This window comes from Anguilla anguilla, chromosome 3 (genome assembly GCF_013347855.1).
Source record: "Anguilla anguilla isolate fAngAng1 chromosome 3, fAngAng1.pri, whole genome shotgun sequence".
Taxonomy (NCBI): Eukaryota; Metazoa; Chordata; class Actinopteri; order Anguilliformes; family Anguillidae; genus Anguilla; species Anguilla anguilla.
Window position 1 is genome coordinate 42,045,003 of NC_049203.1, and position 22,244 is coordinate 42,067,246.

General features: G+C 40.0%; 1 protein-coding gene across 4 annotated transcripts; it reads right to left on the reverse strand.

Annotated features, from left to right (window-relative positions):
• Positions 1 to 475: 475 nt before the first annotated feature.
• LOC118223335 (MORC family CW-type zinc finger protein 3-like) lies at positions 476 to 19,416 on the reverse strand. 4 transcript variants are annotated; one of them, XM_035409722.1, is made up of 18 exons: positions 19,175 to 19,416; positions 18,913 to 18,985; positions 16,867 to 16,999; positions 15,506 to 15,730; positions 14,336 to 14,473; positions 14,000 to 14,132; positions 13,519 to 13,647; positions 12,971 to 13,090; positions 10,599 to 10,696; positions 9,319 to 9,426; positions 8,701 to 8,829; positions 8,128 to 8,202; positions 5,004 to 5,049; positions 3,951 to 4,104; positions 3,275 to 3,341; positions 2,521 to 3,040; positions 1,687 to 1,832; positions 476 to 689 (listed from the first exon to the last, which is right to left on the reverse strand). In XM_035409722.1, the coding sequence occupies exons 1-18, from the start codon at positions 19,211 to 19,213 to the stop codon at positions 557 to 559; spliced, it is 2,466 nt and encodes an 821-aa protein (XP_035265613.1). In that variant the 5' UTR covers positions 19,214 to 19,416; the 3' UTR covers positions 476 to 556. The 4 variants fall into 4 exon arrangements, with proteins under 4 accessions (XP_035265613.1, XP_035265610.1, XP_035265611.1 ...); XM_035409719.1 differs by having other exon boundaries at positions 14,336 to 14,491; XM_035409720.1 differs by having other exon boundaries at positions 3,966 to 4,104; positions 14,336 to 14,491; positions 19,175 to 19,414.
• Between the last annotated feature and the right edge of the window lie 2,828 nt (positions 19,417 to 22,244).

Sequence of the window (22,244 nt, forward strand, 5' to 3'; positions counted from 1 at the left end):
CACTTGCGTTATTACGGTAATGAACTGAACAATCCGTCGACAAAACGCGTTTTTTTTCGTCGTTTTCATTTACTTTACTGTCGAGTCGACTAATAATATTGCGGTTTGATTCAGAAAATGAAATGAAAAAATACACTAATTATCGTTCTAAACGCCAAATCAATTTCACTGGCTCACCAAGGAGGAGAATTCTCTGTGGAATTTGAATACAGCCTTGACGTCTCTTATACAGAAACAAGGTGTTCTACTCAGAATACTATTAAAAGATTGGAAACTGTGTGTTTCCAATCACTAATTCCACTTCTGACACATTCTAGAGGACCCCAGGTAGTCTCACCGGCTTCCCACCCGTGAATACTGCCCGTTGAGTTCATTGTTGGGAATAATGTGATAAAATCAGGTATAAATTGAAATAAAAATATTCTGCAAAATACTGAATATTGAAACTGAATACAGATGTTAACCACACAAACCATTTTAACTCAAAGGCAAGTTTATTAAACTGTACAGAATAAATGTAGGACAGAAAAAGGTGTGAAGAGTTCTATAAATTCAGCTATGTGACCTCGTACAGGACCTGCTCCAGGATTTTGTCGATGATGTTGCTGTTATAGTCAACCTGGTCCAAGTTCAGCGCGGGCACAAAGGTCACTAGGAGGCGGCCCACACTCTGGCGCAGGCTCCTCAGCCTGAGACAGAGCAAGGTTAAAGGTTAAAGGTTAAAAGATCATCTACTGTACAATCCTGAGTAGTGCCAGCAAAACTTTGTTGTGACACCATACTGAAGCGAATGTACAAATTGCCTTGTCCGTGAAACTATGGTTCATGACGATTCATTATACTGCCACGTGAAGCCTGATTTATACTTCATCACATGACCCTTGTGATAGGTGTTGTACTGCGAAATTGACATATTTTCAACTGAAAAAAGTACATTTTTCTGTCGTGCACCTCTCAAATTTTATTTATTCTATAGTGAAATGTGACCGGACAGATCACCAAAATTCGTTGTTTGCTCCACTTTATTATTATGGTGTGGACCAGTGTTCATAAATATGGAGAGAACAGAGGAGAAACAATCAGAATAAATATCATCTGTGTGATGTAGGGATAGATGTGGTTAATTAAGTCACTGAACTGGTAGAAATGCTTGTCCTTCATACAGCATGTAATACATCAGTTTAACTAGAACATATGTGCCTTGTTTTCCCCAGCTTTTTTTTCTGATCACATCGTGCTTTAAAAAAAATGTCTTCCTCCTCCTATTTCTCAATAATTTCACCAGGTGCCGCCATGTTTTCACAAATGTAAACATCAGCAGTTTGGCATCTCATTACCATAGAGACAACAGAACCCTCCCCGCTGGCCTTCTCTGAAAAAAAAAATTGTGCAATTTTGGTCATACGACACTTGTTAAAAATGTTGTGCGATAAAGTACAAATTAGGCCGAAGACACTTTACCAGCTTCATGTATAGCATGTAACTTTAGTGTGAGCCACAGGGTTAGTCATTGAGGAATAAGAAAGGATTCCTCATCCAGGTGTAGAACCTGGAAACAGCACAACCTTGGATACAGAGGAATGTGCCTGTGTTGTGGTATGGAGCGCTATGAAATGGATGGGATGTGTGTAGCGGAGGTTGCCCCTGACAGGTTCAGTACTTATGCATGAAGGTGTCCTTGCTCACCTGTAGTCTTCACCTGGACTGGGGCTGAAGGCCCTGCTCCCTGCCTCCCTCAGATCCTCCAGCTCTCTCTTAAGGTCCTCCAGCTCTGTCTTCAGCTGCTCACACTGAGAAGAAAGAGCTCCTCTCTCAACCTCCACATTCTCCAGCTGAGCTCAGCCAGCAGGAGGAAGGTGTTATAGTCAGAAGGGTGGGGGTTATCGTCAAGAGGATGGGGTTATAGACAGGAGGAAGGGGTTATAGATAAGAGGGAGGAGTTATAGTAAAGAGGATAGGGGTTATAGTCAGGACAGCAGTGAGAGACATGTGTGGGGGAGAGTAGGGTTAGAGGGGACAAAAGACACAAGAGAGTCAGCTGTGTGACCAGGAGATAAATTCAGACAATTCATAAACTTCAGCCATTTAAGTCACTCCTATGAAGGCCAGAAAGACACAGTTCAAAACTGTGGCCATTTAACTTTTATGATGACTAGCTTTCTGGTGGTGGACTGAAGGAATGTTTTACTAACAAATACGCATGCCTACATTTCCCTGAATTTGCATCAAGTAAAATGACGTAATCACTGCAACACTGACACACCAACCTTTTACCTTTATTTTTATCATTTATTTGCTTAGGGAATGCTCTTATCCTGAGCAACTTATTTTTTTATTCTTACAAACTATCGATTAATATAATTGTATATTTACTGAAGCATATCACATTAAATAACTTATAAAAAGTAAAGTATAGCAGCAGTGTCCCCATCTAAAATGGGGCTTGAGCCTGCAACCTCTAAGATTACAAGCTGAGTTCTGCAAGCCCTGGAGAACACAGCTACTTTGGGCCAAACTCACCCTGTGGCTGAGCTCAGTTCTCTCTCCCCTGATGGACTCCAGGGCGGCGCACTTGGTTTTCAGCTCCTCCACTTCCTTCTGAAGCTCCCGAACCTGCTCCCTGCACAGGTCGCGCTCCTGAGAGGCTGCCTGCATCAGCTCCACCAGGCGGTCCTGCTGCTCCTGCTGTGCCTCCAGCTGAACCCACTGTTCCTTCTTCTCCTCCCCCCCTTCCACCTCCATTATGGTCACTGTGGCCTTCGCTCTCTCCATCTGTCTTTCAGACCGCTCCAGCGCAACCCGCCTGCGTTTCCAATTCTGCCCTGGCCAGGTAATCATGCCCCCCTCTACCTCTAACTCTCCTGCCCTCACTCCTGCCCCCTCCCTCTTCCTCTCCGCCCTCCTCACTGTGAGCCTGCGGCCTGTCTGGCCTCTGGTGGAAGTGAGCTGCTTGGGTAGTGGTGGAGATGAAGAGGTTGTCAAGGCGAAGGTCTCCATTGGCATCACCATGGGAACTTGGTTGGCCAGTTTTTGTTTCACCCTGCAAGAGGAGTGGGGGCATGGAAGCATTCAAACACAGCAAATGCATATCATGTCATTTATCATAATATAAAAAGTTACGAAAAGGATATTTGGTTACTTTGGTCAGGCTCAGATCAGGAGCACAGGGAACATCAGTGCCTTTTTCAATGATCTATGGTCTACAGTAGTAATCTTTCATATAATTACCATGAAGTGCAAGTATGTTAGCCACACACTCAAGAAGCTTTTTTACCTGGCGAGGGCAGAGGAAAAGGAGCTGGCATTGACAATCGGCATCTTGTTTGTAGGAAGGCGACAACCTGCAGAACACAGGAAGTCATAAAGCCGATTTAGTTAGAGGAATTCAGCACACTCAGTCAAACAAACTGTGCTTGTTAAGACTGCTGTCTGACTGCTGTCCAAGCTTCTCCATGCTGCTTACACCTGCACTGTGCTGACCTGCCCTGCCCACACAGTACCTGCCCTGCTCATACCTGCACTGCTCTCACCTGCTCTAGTAATACCTGCCCTTCTCATACCTGTGCTGCTCTCACCTGCTCTACTCATACCTGTGCTGGTTTCACCTGCTCTACTCATACCTGTGCTGGTTTCACCTGCTCTACTCATACCTGCCCTGTTCTCACCTGCTCTACTCATACCTGCCCTGTTCTCACCTGCTCTACTCATACCTGTGCTGGTTTCGCCTGCTCTACTCATACCTGTGCTGGTTTCACCTGCTCTCCTCATACCTGCCATGCTCATACCTGTACTGTTCTCCCCTGCTCTGCTCTCGACTGCTCTACTCATACCTGCCCTGTTCTCACCTGCTCTACTCATACCTACCCTGTTCTCACCTGCTCGACTCATACCTGCCCTGTTCTCATCTGCCCTTCTCATACCTACGATGCTTAAACCTGCGCTGCTCTCACCAGTGCTGTTCTTACTTGCACGCCCCAGAGGAATGGGGTCGATAAGGCTACAGCCAAGAGGACCAGGGTCAGGGGAGCCAGAGCTATCCAGAGCAGTACTGCATTGAGAGGGACCTACTGCTGCAGGCTTCATAGCAACCGTGTCCAGAAAGATCTGGAAAGAAATAATGATCTTTTAGAAATTGCCCAGACGTCAGGAAAGCAGACACCTTTTCACTCTAGACAATACCTACATATAACACATGTATATAATGATGTACTTAAAGACTGAACTTATTGTACATCACTTTGGATAAAAGTAATGTAAAATTCTATAAAATAACCAATACTGTTGATAGGAATGTGTATTGCAATACACAGAAGTGAAGTATGAGGTCCATTCCGTTGCTAGGACTATTCTAGATGGGACAAGCACCTAATTGAAACCCCGCATGCAGAATGTTATTGCAATGTATTAAAAATACAAAGACAAATATCAACAATTGCATGCAGGACAGAATTGGGTTGATTTCCATTGGTAATGTCTAACAAAGAGTGTAAAGATTTGGGATTTTAAAGAACCTAAAACCAAGTACCCAGGACAACTGTTTGGCAACTGTTTTTGCATGCCGTTTTCGCACGAGGGTAATTTATTCTTAACCACCTCACACTGTGTTCATCCCCTCATTCACTGATGTGTCATATGTCATAGGGTTAGACTGACCCAACAAAGGAAGAAGATGGAAAAGATTAAAGCACTACTGTAAATTTCTAGAAGAAAGGAACCATGGTTCCAATGTTTTTCCATTAATTCATAGCTATTTTCCCTGTTTTTTCTTTTTTAAATAGAGTGCATATTTATGTGACAGACATCAGAATTTTTAAAGAAGAGGTTAAGATTATTATAGCTAATAATAATAATAATCACCATTACAAACAACAACAAATGCAACATTATTTTAAAAGGTGTATATTTATAGAGCAGTGAGTTCCCATTGAGCCCAACCACACAGGCATACAGGCAATGCAAGAGTGTAACTTTCAGGGAAGTTATGCCATATAGACACGTCCTACCTGTCCTCCATCATTTGCATCAATCTGAGTTTTACTAGTCTTCCTCCTGTGCCACAAAACACATCAACATATAGCACAGCTCATTAACCACATCTGTGCTGTGAATGGACAAAAGAACACAAGAGCCAGTAGAAATGGGAGAATGAGGTTTCAAGGAACCAATACAGTGTAACGCTACCATATCCTGTATTATCAGTGAGTCACTGAATTGAATCAGAAATTATGGTTTGCTGTGCAGGACAAAACCTATTGATTGGTTCAAAAGTCAGTGACAATGCATTGTAGCTCCACCAGGGGCGGAGACAGGGGTGGGCAGGGTTGGGCATTGCTCACCCTAGTCTCCATCTTGACCAACAAATCAGAGAATGAAAATTGCAAACAGCAGGCACAAGTAATTCATTACTTGGGGTCCTGCACAGGTTCTTTACAGTCAAATGCATATGGCGCAAGATATATTGATAATTTAATATGCAACTAGTATATGGCATTTGCTTTATAAGCCCTTAGTTCAACATATCAGAATGGTTTATAAAAACAAAAGTGGATCTCAGAAAAAAAATGGATGTATGGATGGCTTAAAAAAAAAAAAGTTGCCGACTCAAACACGACAAAACGTCTGACCACTATTAGCCTTCATTAGGAATATGTAAATAACTGTCCCTGCTCAACTGCCGTCATTCACACATTGCCGTATCCCAAGTTGGGACAAATGGAGCATCGCGTAGTTCTGGCAGGCCACAAGAGTCAAGCGCTCCGGCTGAATCAGCTGATGGCTCAGCTGAGTGATGTTCGCCTATCACAGTACATTCACTAACAGGGCGGTCTACTTAAACAGCCTCCCTCTACTCATTCGGCTGCTCCTCCTGCATGCAAGCGCTGCACGTTGCTTCGTAAATCCCCTCCACCACCCCAGCTCCATCCCCATGCGTCAAGAATTTGCATTTCTCCATTCCTATGTGTTAAGAATTTGTATTGCTCCATCCCTATGTGTTAAGAAATTGCATTGCTCCATCCCTATGTGTTAAGAACTTGCTTTGCTGCTGGATCTGTTCTGTGTGTACCCCTCTAGGGGGGTTTGGCTGCTGGCCTCCCGGCCTTATCCACGCGGGCTGCGTGGTTGGAGGGAGAGCTCCAGAACAGAGCCATACCGCCAAACATAACTGTATTGCCTTTATTGTCAATAAAGTTCTACTTTGATGACAGTGGTCCTGACAGAATGCTTATTGTGGCACACTATCTGGAAATGTCTACCTTCAGATGAGGTGTGTAGGCTACTTTGCCTGTCACAGTCACAACAGGGGAGTGGTCATTTTCCAAATTAAAATGAATCAAGGACTACCTGAGAAGCAACAGAGCAGGAGAGACTGAATAGACTGGCTATATTAACAATAGCATCAGAGCTCAGAAGCTCAACTCCAAGAAGATTCTGACAATTGTTCACAACACATGGCTGGTTGGATGCCCTTTAAATGAGTGAGTAGATAAAAGTTCCTTTCAAAGTGTTTTTGATTTGATTTGCATGGGCAAAGCTGCCTTGATCGTGAAGTTTCATTTCAGGACAACTGTTAATCACATACAATGTTTCTTAAAGTGAAAGCATCAGATAATTTTCAAGCTCCAAAACTGTAAGTAGGGCGGATGAAAATGTGTTTAGTTATATCAGCTCTGAAACAAGCTGCTGTTTCCCTGTGATATAAAAAATTCTTACCATGCGTAAGCAATGGGTTGTATGGTTTTTGTTATGATCCCCCACATTAAAGAATTTTTCGTCTTGGTGTTATATATTGGGGCGATATTGATTGTGCATTCCCCTCTGCAGCTTTAGCGAGTTTGAAGGGTGTGAAGGTGGTAATGGGTGGATTTCATTATAATGTGATTAGATTTTTAGCTAATCAATAGTGCAGTATTTGGCTGCAGTAATACTTGATACCTAGCTAGGTGGCTAGCGAACTCCTAGGCCAGTGATCAAGTTGGGATTCTGTAAATGCATAGCATAGCCAATGCACTGTATTCATACCCTGCTAGCCTACTACAATGTGAACAGTGGCTGTGCCAAACCATGCCTCTTTTTTGGATGTTTGTTCTGATGTGTTGTGTAGGCCTTGGCTATCTATAGGCCTAGGTGTTTGGGATGTGTGTTTTGATGACCATCTGTTTACCTTGACCTCCCTCTAGAGTCCCATATTGATGACATATTTTTGTAGGCCAACCCAGAAGCTTCTTCCACCATGGGTTCCCTCAGTTGATTTGTTTTTTTTTCCATAGGGATTTTGATTCCTGTAGAAAATAATGTCTGTGATTAGCATAAGCTTAGGAGAGATTCATGCTTTGTTCTACCACAAATTACACCCAATAATATCTCAATGTGAATTTTGAAGTTGTTATGTACTTTAAAAAGTTGCTAAGAAGTTTCTGTATTGAAACTACAACGGTTGTCGAGTGTAGGAGGGCTAGTATGGAAACTTGAGTGGTAGTTAGAGGAATACGACCGTTGTTGTGGTTTCAATAACACCTTGTTAGCAACTTATCATTTTAAAGCACATAACAGCTTCGAAATTCAGGGCTGAATATTGATACTAATGGCTGCAATTTATGTTATGGAAAAAACATGTAACTCTTGTAAGCTCATGTTAACCAAAGACCTTATTTTCTGCAGGAATCAAAATAAAAAAGTGAATAAATTGTAAATATGCAGAGAACCCATGGCTCAATTCACTTCTGGGTTTTAAGACTACAAACTGTGGCACTCTACACCCTAACTTGTACAACCCAACAGTGTCTACTATAAATAATGTTCTCCTCCCTGCTGCTCTGCAATTGCTACCACCCCCTCCAACCTGTTTTTTTCTTAGCTATTCTAAGAATATTATTGAAGACATTTGCATAAATTGAAAATGTGTTCCAGTTAAAGATTAATTTATTCTCTCCATGTCAAACTCACTACCTCTTAGAAATACGCCATTGGTCTTGATTTTTTGGCTGTCAGCTCACAACAATGCTGAAACTGAAATTGATGTGTGAACTGTTCTGTCGATGCATTTTAGAACGACCCCTGAGCTCCACTCATTATGAAATTAATGATACCGCATTATCCCATTACTAAAAACAAAGTGAAACATCTTACTGTCGTTTGTAGGGTTTTGGGTATGACCGCTGATCCTCATCTGAATCTTCAGGCTCTTCCTCCGCTTGGCAGCTCCTGGAACAACACGTTATACATTTTTTTTTTCTAACACCATATCTCCAGCTCTGTTGGCATTAAATGTACCTTTAAGTTTCTTTGGCTAAAAGTATCTACTGAATGCCTACATTGTAAATAGTAAAAAGGTCAGAACAAGAGGAAGAGCCAAGAATTTTACTCCAACTGAGCCAAGTTAAGGGAAAAATAATTTAATTAGTGTTGGCACCATTCATGTCTAGTGAGGTGAAGAGGTGCCGACAGGAGTCTTGACACACTGAAATGTCTTCTTACACTGAGTCGAGTCAATCAGTGGATAAGGGAAGACATCTAAATCTCCTGCCAAAAAAACACCCCTCACCCTACAGTTAGACTGACTGACTCCATGATCAAAGGTAAGGATGTGGACCTTTCCGCCTCGGATCAGCATGCAACATGTAGTGTGAACAAACTGCCACCCCTACCCCCACATTGGTCTCACCCCAAAATATCTGACATTCTGCCCCTCATGAGTGTCACCTGAACTGGGGGTCTGGGTTCATCTGGCAGAACCACTTCTTGGGCAGCAGGCCACAGTCGATGCCATCTGGAAGCCTTCTCCACTTCAGGCAGTTGTCACACTGGACCCAGCTTTGATCCGGAAATTTTCTTCAAAGAGTTCAAAGAGCAAAGGCATGGTCAAACAGAGGCTCATACCATACACCCAAGAGCAGAAACATGGTCAAGCACAGCTGTACACTGAAAAACATTAGGAAGGATCTCAGCAACCAGTTATTAATGTAAGAAACAAAATTGCCAGACACAGATTCACAGTATGGTCTCACACTAACTATTCAACATTTCTGTATTTATTAGTTTTTAGTTTCAATTGCTTTTAAATATTAATCATGGTTTTATATTTCTGTTTAGTGACCACCGTATTACTGTAAGCACCATAGATAAAGCCTTTTTTAAAAATTATTTTAAGACTGTTCCCACATGTACTGGAAAACCTGGACTTTTCTGATAGATTTGGAAGTCATGGAAAATGAGAGAATTGCAAAAATGTCCTGGAAAACAATTAGCCAGCCAACAAAATATTTTTAGAGCAACCACAACCTTTAAAGCTAACAAAGGTTATTATTCTGGAACACTCACACAGCATCCTCTATGGGTGTACTGCACTTGGGGTCCTCTTTCTTGCGCTTGTATCGAATTTCATTCCAGTACTCCTCCAGCTTAACACCTAGATTATACATGGTCTTCCTGCAGACAAGTATCATACAGGATATGTCAAGGTTTCACAATCAAGGTTTAATATATAGAACTTCTTTTTTGTGTTATTGTAGGTAGAAATAAAAGTAATTTTTTCCCTTTGATATGTTATTCAATAAATGCACATATATTAACTGAATTCTTCTCTACCTAGAGTTTTTTTTTTAAACCCCAGGAGGCCTAATATTTTTGCGCTGCATGTATGTGTATGTGTGTGTGTGTGTATATATATATATATATATACACACACACATATACACACAGTCACCGGCCACTTCATTAGGTACACCTGTTCAACTGCAAATTGCACTCGTTAATGCAAATATCTAATCAGCCAATCACATGGCAGCAACTCAATGCATTTAGGCATATAGACATAGTCAAGACAATCTGCTGAAGTTCAAACCAAGCATCAGAATGGGGAAGAAAGGTGATTTAAGTGACTTTGAAAGTGGCATGGCTGTTGGTCCCAGACGGGCTGGTTTGAGAAACTGCTGATCTACTGAGATTTTCACGCACAACCATCTCTAGGGTTTACAGAGAATGGTCCGAAAAAGATAAAATATCCAGTGAGCGACAGTTTTCTGGGCGAAAATGCCTTGTTGATGGCAGAGGTCAGAGGAGAAAGGCCCAATTGGTTCAAGCTGATAGAAAGGCAACAGTAACTTAAATAACCACTCGTTACAACCGAGGTATGCAGAACAGCATCTCTGAACGCACACGTCAAACCTTGAAGCAGATGGGCTACAGCAGCAGAAGACCACACCGGGTGCCACTCCTGTCACCTAATGAAGTGGCCGGTGAGTGCATATATATATATATACACACACACACACACACATACACACACATAAACACACATATACACACATATACACACATACACACACTGTATGGCACTCTTATGGATTTGAACGACAGGATGTATTGCTTTATTTAAAATATTCTAATAAGTAATGGTGTGGAATTTGGGGTTTGAGGTTTTTAAAACTTAATATACAAGAAATTTTAGACAGATTTTTTATTCAAATGGAAAATATAATGGAAAGTATCTCAAAGTATGAAAAACCAAAAAATTAAATGACATCAAAAATATATTTAAAAATGTTATTTATTTTCAGACATAACAAACATAGTGTTATAGAGTATAACTGGAGTATAACCTGTATTTATCGGTGTTGTCAAAATCCTGCTTGTTGTGTGTTGGCTGGAGGAAATCGCATTCAATGACACCAATAACTCCCACTCCTCTGCTGTCGGCCTGCTCAGACATTTAAGGAAGGAGTTATTTGCTGCATTATTTCTTGCAATTAAACTTTAAAATGAAATGTGGAAGAGGAAATGTATTAGAACCTTTGAGACAGAGAAAAAGTTCAGTAATGTCCAACTACACAGAACAAGTAATTTGGCTCAGGCAAGGCAGTAAGTCAGACACCAACTAACATAACAACCAAGTCGATCTCGAGCCTGATCAGGAATAATAAACAGGATTAGGTCAAGGTATGTCAATTCCTTGCTGACAAACCAAATCAAAGCAACTGTATTTACTTAAATGTCTGTTTCACTTTTCAATTTTAATTTTAAAGACATTGTCGCTAAGATGCTTCAGAGGAAACAGAAATGAAAATTGGACAAAAACCAAGCCTGAACCATAAGCAAACACTAAACAGGTTTGGCTTTCACAGTTCATCAAATTAGTCAGAATCAGGTTAACAACCATTTCAAAAATGTCTTGACACAAAGCTGAATAATATGTATGGTGAGGCAAAAGTCAGTACATCGCTTTACCCTTGTACATACAGTACTGTGCACCTGTACTGAGACCACCCTTTCTTTAATTTACTTTCCAGTGAAAACAGTCAGTAAGTGCAAGTTATTTTTCAGTGTCAGGTAATAATGCAGTGAACATATATTTAAAACAAATGTACAATATCAAATCTTTCAGCATTTAGTGTCCACCCTTTGCCCTTATTACAGCTTCCCTTTATTTGGGAGACTTGTTTTGAGTAATTTTTATTTTTTTAAGAAATCTGCAGTTATTTTTCCAGGCTTATTATACACACTTCCTCAGTTCAGTATTAGAAGTTGGTTGCATTTTCTGCTTCTCTCAAATGTAATCCCAAACACATTCAATGATGCAAAGGTCGGGACTCTGGGAAGGCCAGTCCATTGTTCTGAGAACTCCAGCTTGATGTTCTTAGCAGTGTGCATGGGGTCATTATCTTGCTGTAGAATGCTCACAATCAAACATTGCAGAGGGTATTGTACGATACTGTATGTTAAGATTTGATTGTATTTATCAGAAGTCATAATGCCCTCAATCAAAATCAAATCATAAACTCCAGATGTTGTTAGACAACCCCAAACCTCCACTGATTCTCCAGTGTGTGTGACTGACAGTTGTAGACATGGTTTTGAGTCTTTCATTACTTCAGCAGAATACAAAATGCATTCTCTTACTTCCAAAAATGTCAAATTGGTCCATAAAACCTTATTCCACTTCTCATCCAGCTGCATGTACTAGTTTTTTTTAGTTTTTTTTATTTATTTTTAATTTTCTTCTTTTGTTGATTTACTTTTCTCAGAAATGGTTTGACAGCTGCAGGTCCTTTAAGACCCATGGTGCTGAGTTGTCCTCACAGTGAAAGGAATGACAGAAACACCTGTTGATTTCTTCAGTTCTGAAGCAAGAGTGGAGCTTGATTTTTCCCCCCCATAGTTAAAATCTTTAAGTACTGTCTTTGTGATGGTTATAGTATCAGTGGACTACCAGTTCTTGCATGGTTATTAGGAGCCCCGTTTTCTCAGTATCTTGCAATAATCTTTTGAAATCCAGTTTTGGAAACTGGAAATGTTTGGAAATTTACTTTCCTCTTATTTATGAAGTTGAAATATTGTATATCTAATCTAATAAGAAATATCCCCTTTACCCATTTTTGATGCACATGACAAAGATATCTGCAAAGCAGCTAAAGTGCGTTTGGGAAGTAGTTTGTCTTAAGAGTCACTTTTGAAGGCAGAGGGCTCTAGCATGATGTCACTGACACTTTTGGTAACAACTTTTATTTGGAGGACACAGCTGTTTTTTTTATTGGAAGGATGGAAGACTTAGTCATAGGGTACATTAAAGACAGAGTTATTGACTAATTCTGACTATTTCTGATATTTGATATATGTAGTGGTGGAGGCTTTTTCTGTAATCTTCTGTTAAATATGGTTTCTTGCATTATCATCTGACACTGAAAAAAATAATATTTTTAAAATTAATTTGAATGGCTGATTTGACTGAAAATTGAATAAACTTAAGGGTGGTCTCAGATATTTGTACAGAACTGTAGGTATAAAAACCTACCTAACAATGCATGCAATAATATTTCACACAGCTAAAATCAGCAGCTTATCCTGGGTTACATATAAGTTCTGCTCGTATTACTGAAAACGTGGATGTACTCTATAGCCACCCCATCACAAATTTGAAACTAAACACACAGGAAGGTTCATTTGAAAAGCAAGGATGACTTCAAACTGTTCTCACCTTGCGCTGGCAGCCCACGCGCTCATACGCTTTGATCAGCCGGTTTCTGTGGTACATCATGATTCCGTACTGCTCCTTGCTCATTGTGTTGTATCCAAAGGTTATGCGGACACGTTTACTCTCAGGCTTGTTCAGAAAACTCACAGAGAAGGGCAGACAGACAGAAATTCTGGAGGGGAGGTTTATGTTACAAAACCGGTCAGCATGCTTTTCCCCGTTTAACAAACATGCACTAGTATCTCATTGGTCCATTCTTTTTGCACACACTTTTGTGGCACATGCCATTTATTTAATCAATGCATACATACAATATTATTAGTCTGTTTCTTGAATATACATTTTTACAGACAAGGTCTAAAACAAAAATGACCTAAACCTATTTTCGCATTATCTTTACCATGCTGACCAAGAATGCCAATCATGCATAACAGGAAGCAAGTTCTGACTTTTTATGCATGCTAATGTGGACTATTCCACAGAAGCTACTTTTCATGTGCAGTGGAACCTATTCTCCATCCAGTCAACATTCACAGCAAAAAAAAGGATACAAGGAAGGCGGGTCTATAATTGTCATTAGCAATGTAGGCAAGACTCTTGGAGACCAGCTGGGTCCGCACCTTCCGTCCCCTGATGATGATCTGCATTCGGGGCTTCAGGTACAGAATGCTGCAGTACGCCTGAAAAACAGCAAACATATAGCAAAGCGAGAAACAGATACACTTTTTAGCAATACTTGTTTTGTATTTTATCATACAATATGCCTATATACTGCATATATGAAGATATTTTAACAATACAATCAATACACTTAAAAAACGTAAACATCGGGATGGCTAGAACACTACTGGTTTAGAGAAAATATCTTGTACACAAAATTACCATTTTGTCCTGTTATTTCTGGGCCAGGCTAGATCAAATTGAAAGGCTGCTCCCTGAAACCGCTCATAGAATCACTACACGGTTAATGAGACCCAACTGCCTCCAGCCTACCAGCCCAGTAAAACCAGCCCCACCCCACACAGTGTTCACCTGCAGGGAGTACTCGCTCTCAGGGACAGATTCTGTACTCCGGCCGAACTGTTTGACCTCACACACGTCCCTCCAGATACGGATGTCATACCTGTCCGTGGTGAAGTCAAACTCGGTTTTCCCGTTCGTTATTCTGTCAGACAAAAAGGCAGCCATTTTGCCTAAATAATTACATGACATTTACCACTTTACAGATACACACACACACGCACGCACGCACGCACGCACACACACACACATAAGTTTCATACACAAGCATGCACAAGCAAGCACACAAACACTGTTGATATATACCATATAGACCACACCAGAACATTTGTACATTAGAACTCACACCTCTGGAGGTTCCAGATAATTATCCGGGTGCCAGTGGAGCCAGTGGCGTTGATGATTCTGAGCTCAGCAAACAACTCCCTCTCTGTTTTAAAAAGGGAGTGTTTCAGGATGGCCTGCAGGCTAGTGGCACCCTCCATACTGGGTGAGGTCAACGGTCAAGGGCAGGGGTCAGCTGCTAAGATAAAAACCAAATGGTGGTGCTGTTGCCTATTGAAAAAGCACCAACTGTACTATTGGGCCTGTGGGAATGTTATGAAAATGTAAATTAACCCCAGTGACAATTGCAAGGCCATGTCAGTTATATTATTTATTGTTAAATATAACCAAGCATCTGTCATCTACCTTTTAGCAGAGCAATCTCAGGCAGTGGTCATATATATTTTCAAATCATTTTGAATTATTGTGTAGGAATGTTCCATGAGCCAATAGCTATTTTTAAAAGATATGTGATAAAAAAAGCTTTTATTTTGTTCATTTCCATTTGGCCCAAAGCAAGAGATAGGAACAAAAAATATACATTTTCGCAAAAGTGTATGTTAATAACAATCTATTCCTGTAGATGGTCATTAATCCATGTAGCAGCAGTGTGTCAGGTGTGCGGATTCTTTATGCAACTTTCAAAGTACCCCCTTTGAAAATCTGGAGGAGATCACCTACGGAGTTGAACAGGGATTCCCTGTCTCATCAGTGAGCTCATTAAACCAAGATAGGTCCATACCTTTTATAATGTGAAAATCTTTTGATTTCATCACCACCTTCCCTTCCACATCCTCAAATTTTCTAACAGAAACATCTTTCTCCACTAACAACCTTGACCATATATCATTTCAATACAGTGGGCCCCTCAGTCCTGCATACCTTTCTGGTGAAAACCGATTTTTAATTAATTAAGATTCAGCTACATCTTCCCACTGTCCTAGTAACCACTGATAAGATAAACAGTACCAGGCTGTGGACTGGCCTTGAAGGCAGGCACAGCTCCGGCCCTCACAAAACAATCAGACCATTACATCCTGCACTTTCCAAAGGCCCTCTGCACAGAGTGTAATGAATAAAACGGTATTAAAAACATATATCAATGTTGATTATGCCAACATATATCAATAATGATTATGCATAAATGTGTATAAGATAATGATTAAATCTGCATATTCCTCAACAGAAGGATACTGGCTTTGTCCGTGACGTCTGAAGGTGACGATGGGCACCACGATGTGCTGAGCCCGAATGGCCGCCAGGTATGTCTGGGACAGGAGCCCCACACTCATGGTGTCCCGGGTTTTGGAGAAGACAATGACATCCTTCCCCAGACGCATGGAGCCTGACTTGAACCCGTTTCCATAGAGACCCACTGGAACATGGCCTTTAGCAGAGCGCTTATCACTGAACCCAAAACTGAGACACAAAACTAGTTTAGCCTACAGCCGGCAACTATTTACAAATATTTACAGCTCATAAACTCAGTACTGAATACAGCATCATACTGTCTTGTTAGTCAATTTTTGAGTGAATCCCACTGTCACTATATACAGACTAAAGCCATTTAAATTTTTCATGGTTTTACATTTTCTGTCTTATTTCACAAGTTTGTTTTTAATGAATTGTTTATGTTCTCTGACTTTTACATGTGCCTCAATTTATGTGTATTGTTCCGTTATGTTTTGCTGTGACATTGTAAAGCACTGTAATGCGTGGTCAGGTAGGCACTCAACAACTAACACTTACATATATTGTACATTACATTATAGATCTCTAAAAACACACAATACTTCAGTCCTAAATTCTCCCTGCACTGTTCTTCATTGTTCTACCTTTGTATTTTGTTTCTTCCCCTTTCCCCAATCCTTATTCCATATTATCAGGCTGGAAACCGATATTCTAATGAAGTCTTACATAAAATATGGGAAGAATAAATTATCTTTGCACTCATTTATTACCCTGCTTTCCAATGCAGAGATATGTTTATTTAAAGCATCCAAGGACACAACAATGCAGTACTTCTGTAGCATCCAATTCCTCATAAACACTGCAATCCTTTGATGCCTTTTGTCATGTTATCCAGTTACTGCAGCTTGGTACTGCACATCACTGACCTCTATGGTCCTGTCCTTAAACAAATGTAACATGTTCAACAATTCTGTTAGCCTCCTCAAACAACAGAAGATAGGGTATGGCATTCAAACCAGTCTAGTGGCTCCAAAACTAAAATGCTATTTGTTTTCAGGGGAAAATAATTTCTATGAAATAAGCTTACAACCTTCCTGAGGCCCACTAGGGGGCACCTTGTGAACATTTTCCATTGATACACACATCAGTTGAATTAAATACAGCACCAGTTACATGCATTGCACGTGGAACCTTTTTAACATGTTCAAACACTAGGCTATATGCATATTTGACCATATAAAAGCAACATTTTAACAAAGGTACATCACATGGAAATGTTCATTAAGTGGGTCTTGGGAGTACCGGCTTTTGGGAAACTCTGGTTGACATGCAGCAGATTGACTGACTGAATGACTGTGACTGACCTTAGCATCTTATGCATTCTGTTTCTGGTCAACCCAGCCCCATTGTCCATGAAGGTGAGGCAATCCTGGTTGTTTATCACAGTCCAGTCGATCCAAAACTGCTTGGCCTGGACATCTGGGTCATAGGCATTGTCTGAAAGCATATTCCAATGGTTACAGGCTCCATTCAGAAGGCATGTGTATGCATGCATGTATTGTGCTGCACACACTGTTTATTTGTTTTTGTGCGTATGTATGTACACACTATGGCGTGGATTCAGTCAGTATTTGTTCTGAAGTCTGACTTAAGAAATCCATGAATTTCATATAACAGACAAATACTGAATCTGGGGGCCTATATCTTTAAGTGAGAAAGTTATATATCAACCTATGCCTCATTCACATTTCTTCTGTTGACAGAGTTCCTTGAAATATGACACTACGTTGCTACCCCAGCAGACAACAAATCTAAAAATAAAACATTTTATTCATGCAGTGCCTTTCAATCCCATTCTCAGAGTGCCTTCCGAAGAACATGATATGTGCACGGCATATCAGAAGAAAGCAAGCCAAGAACACCATCTTTCCCTAGACATAATTCATCTCTACAGAGACAATGGCTTATTTTATACTTTAAAATGTTGTCGTCTTATTCACATAAATCTGTATGTGAATAAATTTGGTAAGAAAACCCGTTTGTACATTTTCATATTATTTCCCCATCAGATTTATTGTTTAATCCAGGCATTCGTCTTGTCAAACAGCTAGTTTTTAGAATACAGCATATGAAAGAGAGGAACAGTATGGTTTTATACAGATGAACTGTTAGTTGTCATACAATATTAAATTGTTGCAGAGTGGCCAGCTTTGGTTGACTGATCATAAGGCATTTGAATGTTTCTCCTTCTCTCGCCTCTCCACACATACACCCTCTCCTTACACAATGAAACGTGCTGATGCCCTTGTTTGGTCTCCTTAAAAATAGAGGCTGAAAGCTGTTACTTGTGATAATAAAACTATGCTGCTTAGTCCTGCTTCTGCCAACTTGAATACATTTCACCAAAAACAATTCAGCAAATCAGTTTTTAGATAAGCCAGTCTGTGGCATAAAGGAACTCAACCCCCTTTAATTCTCACACTTGACATCACCCAAGGGTCTTGCTGAAGTATTTAGGACCGCTGTGGAATAGGTAGCTAGCAGAGAATAAGCATTTTCATTTTTTAGGGTGGTCCCTTAGTTGTGTGCTGGTTCAGTTATTGTTTCTACCTTGTTTTTTCATTTTTCCCAGCCGAACTGAAGTCAGAAGGCTAATTCTCTAACAAGGTATGCTGTTACTGATCTCTCTCTCTCTCTCTGCTATTGCTTTCTCTTTGGTAATTTCAATTGGATGTCTTTTTCCCCATGATTAATTATCAGTAGTGAGCCTAATTTCCTAAGTGTACCGTTTCTATTTTATTTCTAATGGCCAAAATTTCTTTGTCCATTTAATAAACATTTCATCTTAAATCTGCTATAAAGTTGGTTTTTGATTTGTTGGGTAAGTCTAAGTACTATTTAACCTATAAAATTAACATTTCAAATATTTTTGGAATTATTCAAAATGTGATATTTTAATATATGTACAGCATTTACAGATATTTAAATGTAAAAGTCTATACTTCCATGGCTTGTTCACGTGGAACACGTATGCACACACATTTAAGCTCTTGCTACTTACGTTCAGCACCACCGTCAAAATAACTTTCCAGTGCTCTATGTTCCAAATACTTGGAATCACCTCAAATTATTTACTGGCCAAGAAGGGACCTCGTTTGCATGCTTCTTTCTTTGCCAGGCCTCACTGGGAAAATATATCGTTAATATTACTCTGTATGACTTGGTAAAATGAAGGATAATTCCAAGTGAATAATTAATTATATCAAGCATTCTAAAGCACCCAGGTGACTAAGACTTACCTCATCTTCTGGAGCTATCGCAGTATCGTGGCGTACTTCATTTAATAATTACTTAATAGTTGATTAATCATTGAAACATAACAAGCATAGAACCTCTTACAGATGACTCACCGACAAGCTCTGCGATGGCACTGAAGGGCCAGGTGTGACTGGTGGAGTTTGTGTGCAGGAATTTAGGATTCAGCTGTGCAGGGGAGGAAAATCTATGTCAAATCGGTGAGGCGTGAAGTTAAACTTACAGCGAAACAGTGAAGGCGAAACTTTCGTTTTTAAATTCGGCCACAAAAAAACATCCTATGAAAAATGGGGATGTAACGGAATAAATTGTATTACCACAGCCATCCAAATATCCAGATTAAAGAATGTTACTCACTGCGCTCAAGGGAATTCCTCTCTCATGTAGTGTAGCCATTTCCTTCGACTAGGGACCGCTTTAAACAGTTCCGTAGACTGCTGAAGTGCACTAAGCGTTGCGCGTTCAAATTCCCTCAAACCACACCCACTAGCCGAAAAAAATAATAACTTGGGAACCAATGCTGGAGCATATACCGTTAAATGCAAAAGTATTTGGACAGTGTCATTATGAATTGTTTTGGCTCTGTACATTTGAAATAAAACCACAAATATCCGTTAAAGTGCAGAGTAGAGTCAGCTTTAGCTTGAAGGTTTTTATATCCATATCGGGTTGATCCGTGTAGGAATTACTTTTTATGCATAGACACCCCCACCCCCATTTTAGGTGACCAGAAGTAATGGGACCAACTGCTCGACGGTTTTTTGGCCAGCTGTAGCCTACGTCTTTGCATTATTAGTTAATGCAGAAGAAAGCTAACGAAAGGTCTAGAGTTGAATCTAGGTATGGAATTTTCATTTGGAATCATTTGCTGTTGTCAGTGCCAGTAAAGCACACCATCATGAGTAAGGCCACCAGTTTTCCTCCCCTTGTTTTCTCGTTGTACTTCCGTCCTCCGCCAACGAGAGGTAACGATCGTCTCTTTGTCATGCACCTCCTCGAACAATTATTCCATTTGCACCAGCTCAGTAATGTAAGTTGATAAAGTAATTGCCACTAATTAAGCACAGATGATTGACAGCAATGTTTGAAAGCAACACTCGTGTTAAATTCAGTATGATTACTTGCTGCCGCGCACATGCTGACGTATTTTTAAATGTTGTACAGGGGTATGATATATTTCGTGCGAAGCAGTGGGAAGCGCCTACGTTAGAAATGAGAGCAGTTATATAACATTTAACTTGCACAAAATGTTTTTTTTAATTATATGTGTATTTACATATATGCATGTATGTATATACACACACAGTTGAGGCCAAACGTTTACATACACCAAGGCTAAATACATTCAAACTAAATTTTTCACAACTCCACACATTTCATGTTATCATAAATTTCATGTTTAGTCAATTAGGGTATCTACTTTATTTACATTTAGGTCATTTTCAAAATACCTAAGAGATTTATTTCAGCTTTTATGTACTATATCAGATTTTCAGTGGGTAAAAAATTTACACTTTGTTAGTATTTGGTGGCATTGCTTTTTAATTGCTTAACATGAATAAAACGCTTGGGGTAGCCTTCCACAAGCTTCTGACAATAATGTGCCGGACTTTTTGCTCATTCCTCCTGACAGAACTGGTGTAACTCAGCCAGGTTTGTGGGCCTCCTTGCTCGGACACGCTTTTTCAGTTCAGTCCACAGATTTTCGATGGGATTCAGGTCAGGGCTTTGTGATGGCCACTCCAATACTTTGACTTTGTTGTCTTTAAGCCATTTTGTTACAACTTTGGAGGTATGCATAGGTTCATTGCCTATTGGAAGACCCAGTTGTGACCAAGTTTTAACTTTCTAGCTGATGTCGTGAGGTGTTGCTTCAGTATTTCTAGATAATCCTCCTTCCACATGATGCTATCTATTTTCTGAAGTGCACCAGTCCCTTTTCCTGAAAAACACACCCACAACATGATGCTGCCACTCCCATGCTTCATAGTTGGGTTGGTGTTCTTCGGATTGAAAGCCTCACCCTTTTTGCTCCATACATAGCGCTGATCATTATGGCCAAACAGTTCAATTTTAGTTTCATCTGACCAGAGAACACTCCTTCAAAAGGCTAGGTCTTTGTCCTGGTGATCACCTGCAAACTTCATTCTGGCTTTGTTATGCCGATCTTGGCATAGGGACTTCTTCCTTTCGCAACAGCCTTTCAGGCCATGATTTAGGATTCTCTTAATTGGTGGATGTAGATGCTTTTGTACCTGATGCCTCAAACTCCTTCACCAGTTCCTTTGTTCAGGTTCAGTTGAATCTTTCGGACCGAAGTTCGTTCAGCCCTGGGAGTTAATTTGTGCCTCCTTCCTGAACAGTGTCTGTGTGGTCCCAATATTTTTATATTTGCATACAATTGTTTTACAATACATTATTTTTAAGAGTGGGCTCAAAACCTTCCTCTTTTCTGTAGCCTTTGACTAATGCTTTTTCATATTTATTTTATACATTTTGAACTTTATTTTTTCTCTTTATTTTATAAATGTGTATATTCAAGTGTATGTTTGCTTTTATATTTATATTTTATACATGTATATACACGAACGTGCATTTTTTCTGTGTAAAGCACATTGGATTTCCTCGTGTATTAAATGTGCTATATAAATAAACGTGAACTTGATATAGTGAATTAAAGCTGAAATAAACCTGTCTCTATTCGATTCTTTTAAAATTACCTCCGATAAGATCAAAGTAGATGTCCTAATTGACTTGCCAAAAGAAATGTATGGTAACATGAAATGTGCAGAGTTGTGGAAAAACTGAGTTTGATTATCTTTAGCCTAGGTGTATGTAAACTTTTGGCCTCAACTTTAAAGTAATAATCTTGAAGATTTTCATTAAAACAAATGTCTGTTAAGTCACTATCTATCGCCGAATTAGGTAACACAATGGTGATTGAGCCTATTATTATATTAATTAATATTATTATTATTATTATAATAATAATTGATGACTAAAGAACTGGGTGTCTGTGGCGACATTCCCGGGAAAAAATCACAAGCGGCGCATAGTTAGTGATGCGTTTTCCATCACCCATCAGTGGTTGGTCCGCCTGAGAGGGTAGGCGGAACTAACGCAACAGGCTCGCTCTTCAACTCACTTGTGTGTGAGCGGCGTACTGTTTTTTCCGGTGTCTGCATGCGTTACAATAACAGAGAAAGGGGGGTTTGGGGGAGTTATGGAACCCTAAAAAGTTTTTGTGTAACATGAGAGATCATATTATTTGTTGATGTAGATTTAGTATTACATTTAATGACAACGTAACTTTACTAAATTACATAGCTATTTGCACAGCTAACGCTAGCTACCGGACCATGTCAAGAAAGACAACATTAGTTTAGACAACGTTGCGCACAGTATCCATCTCTCATATCAGGTAACG

Bases quoted from the DNA above. Each gene is read 5' to 3' on its own strand.
- LOC118223335 (XM_035409719.1), bottom strand. From the start codon at position 19,213: ATGGCTACACTACATGAGAGAGGAATTCCCTTGAGCGCA. The intron at 10,697-12,970 runs GTGAGAACAGTT...ATGTCTGAGCAG, and splicing joins GCGTGGGCTGCCAGCGCAAG to GCCGACAGCAGAGGAGTGGG. The intron at 3,041-3,274 runs GTAAAAAAGCTT...CTCCTCTTGCAG, and splicing joins TTTTCCTCTGCCCTCGCCAG to GGTGAAACAAAAACTGGCCA.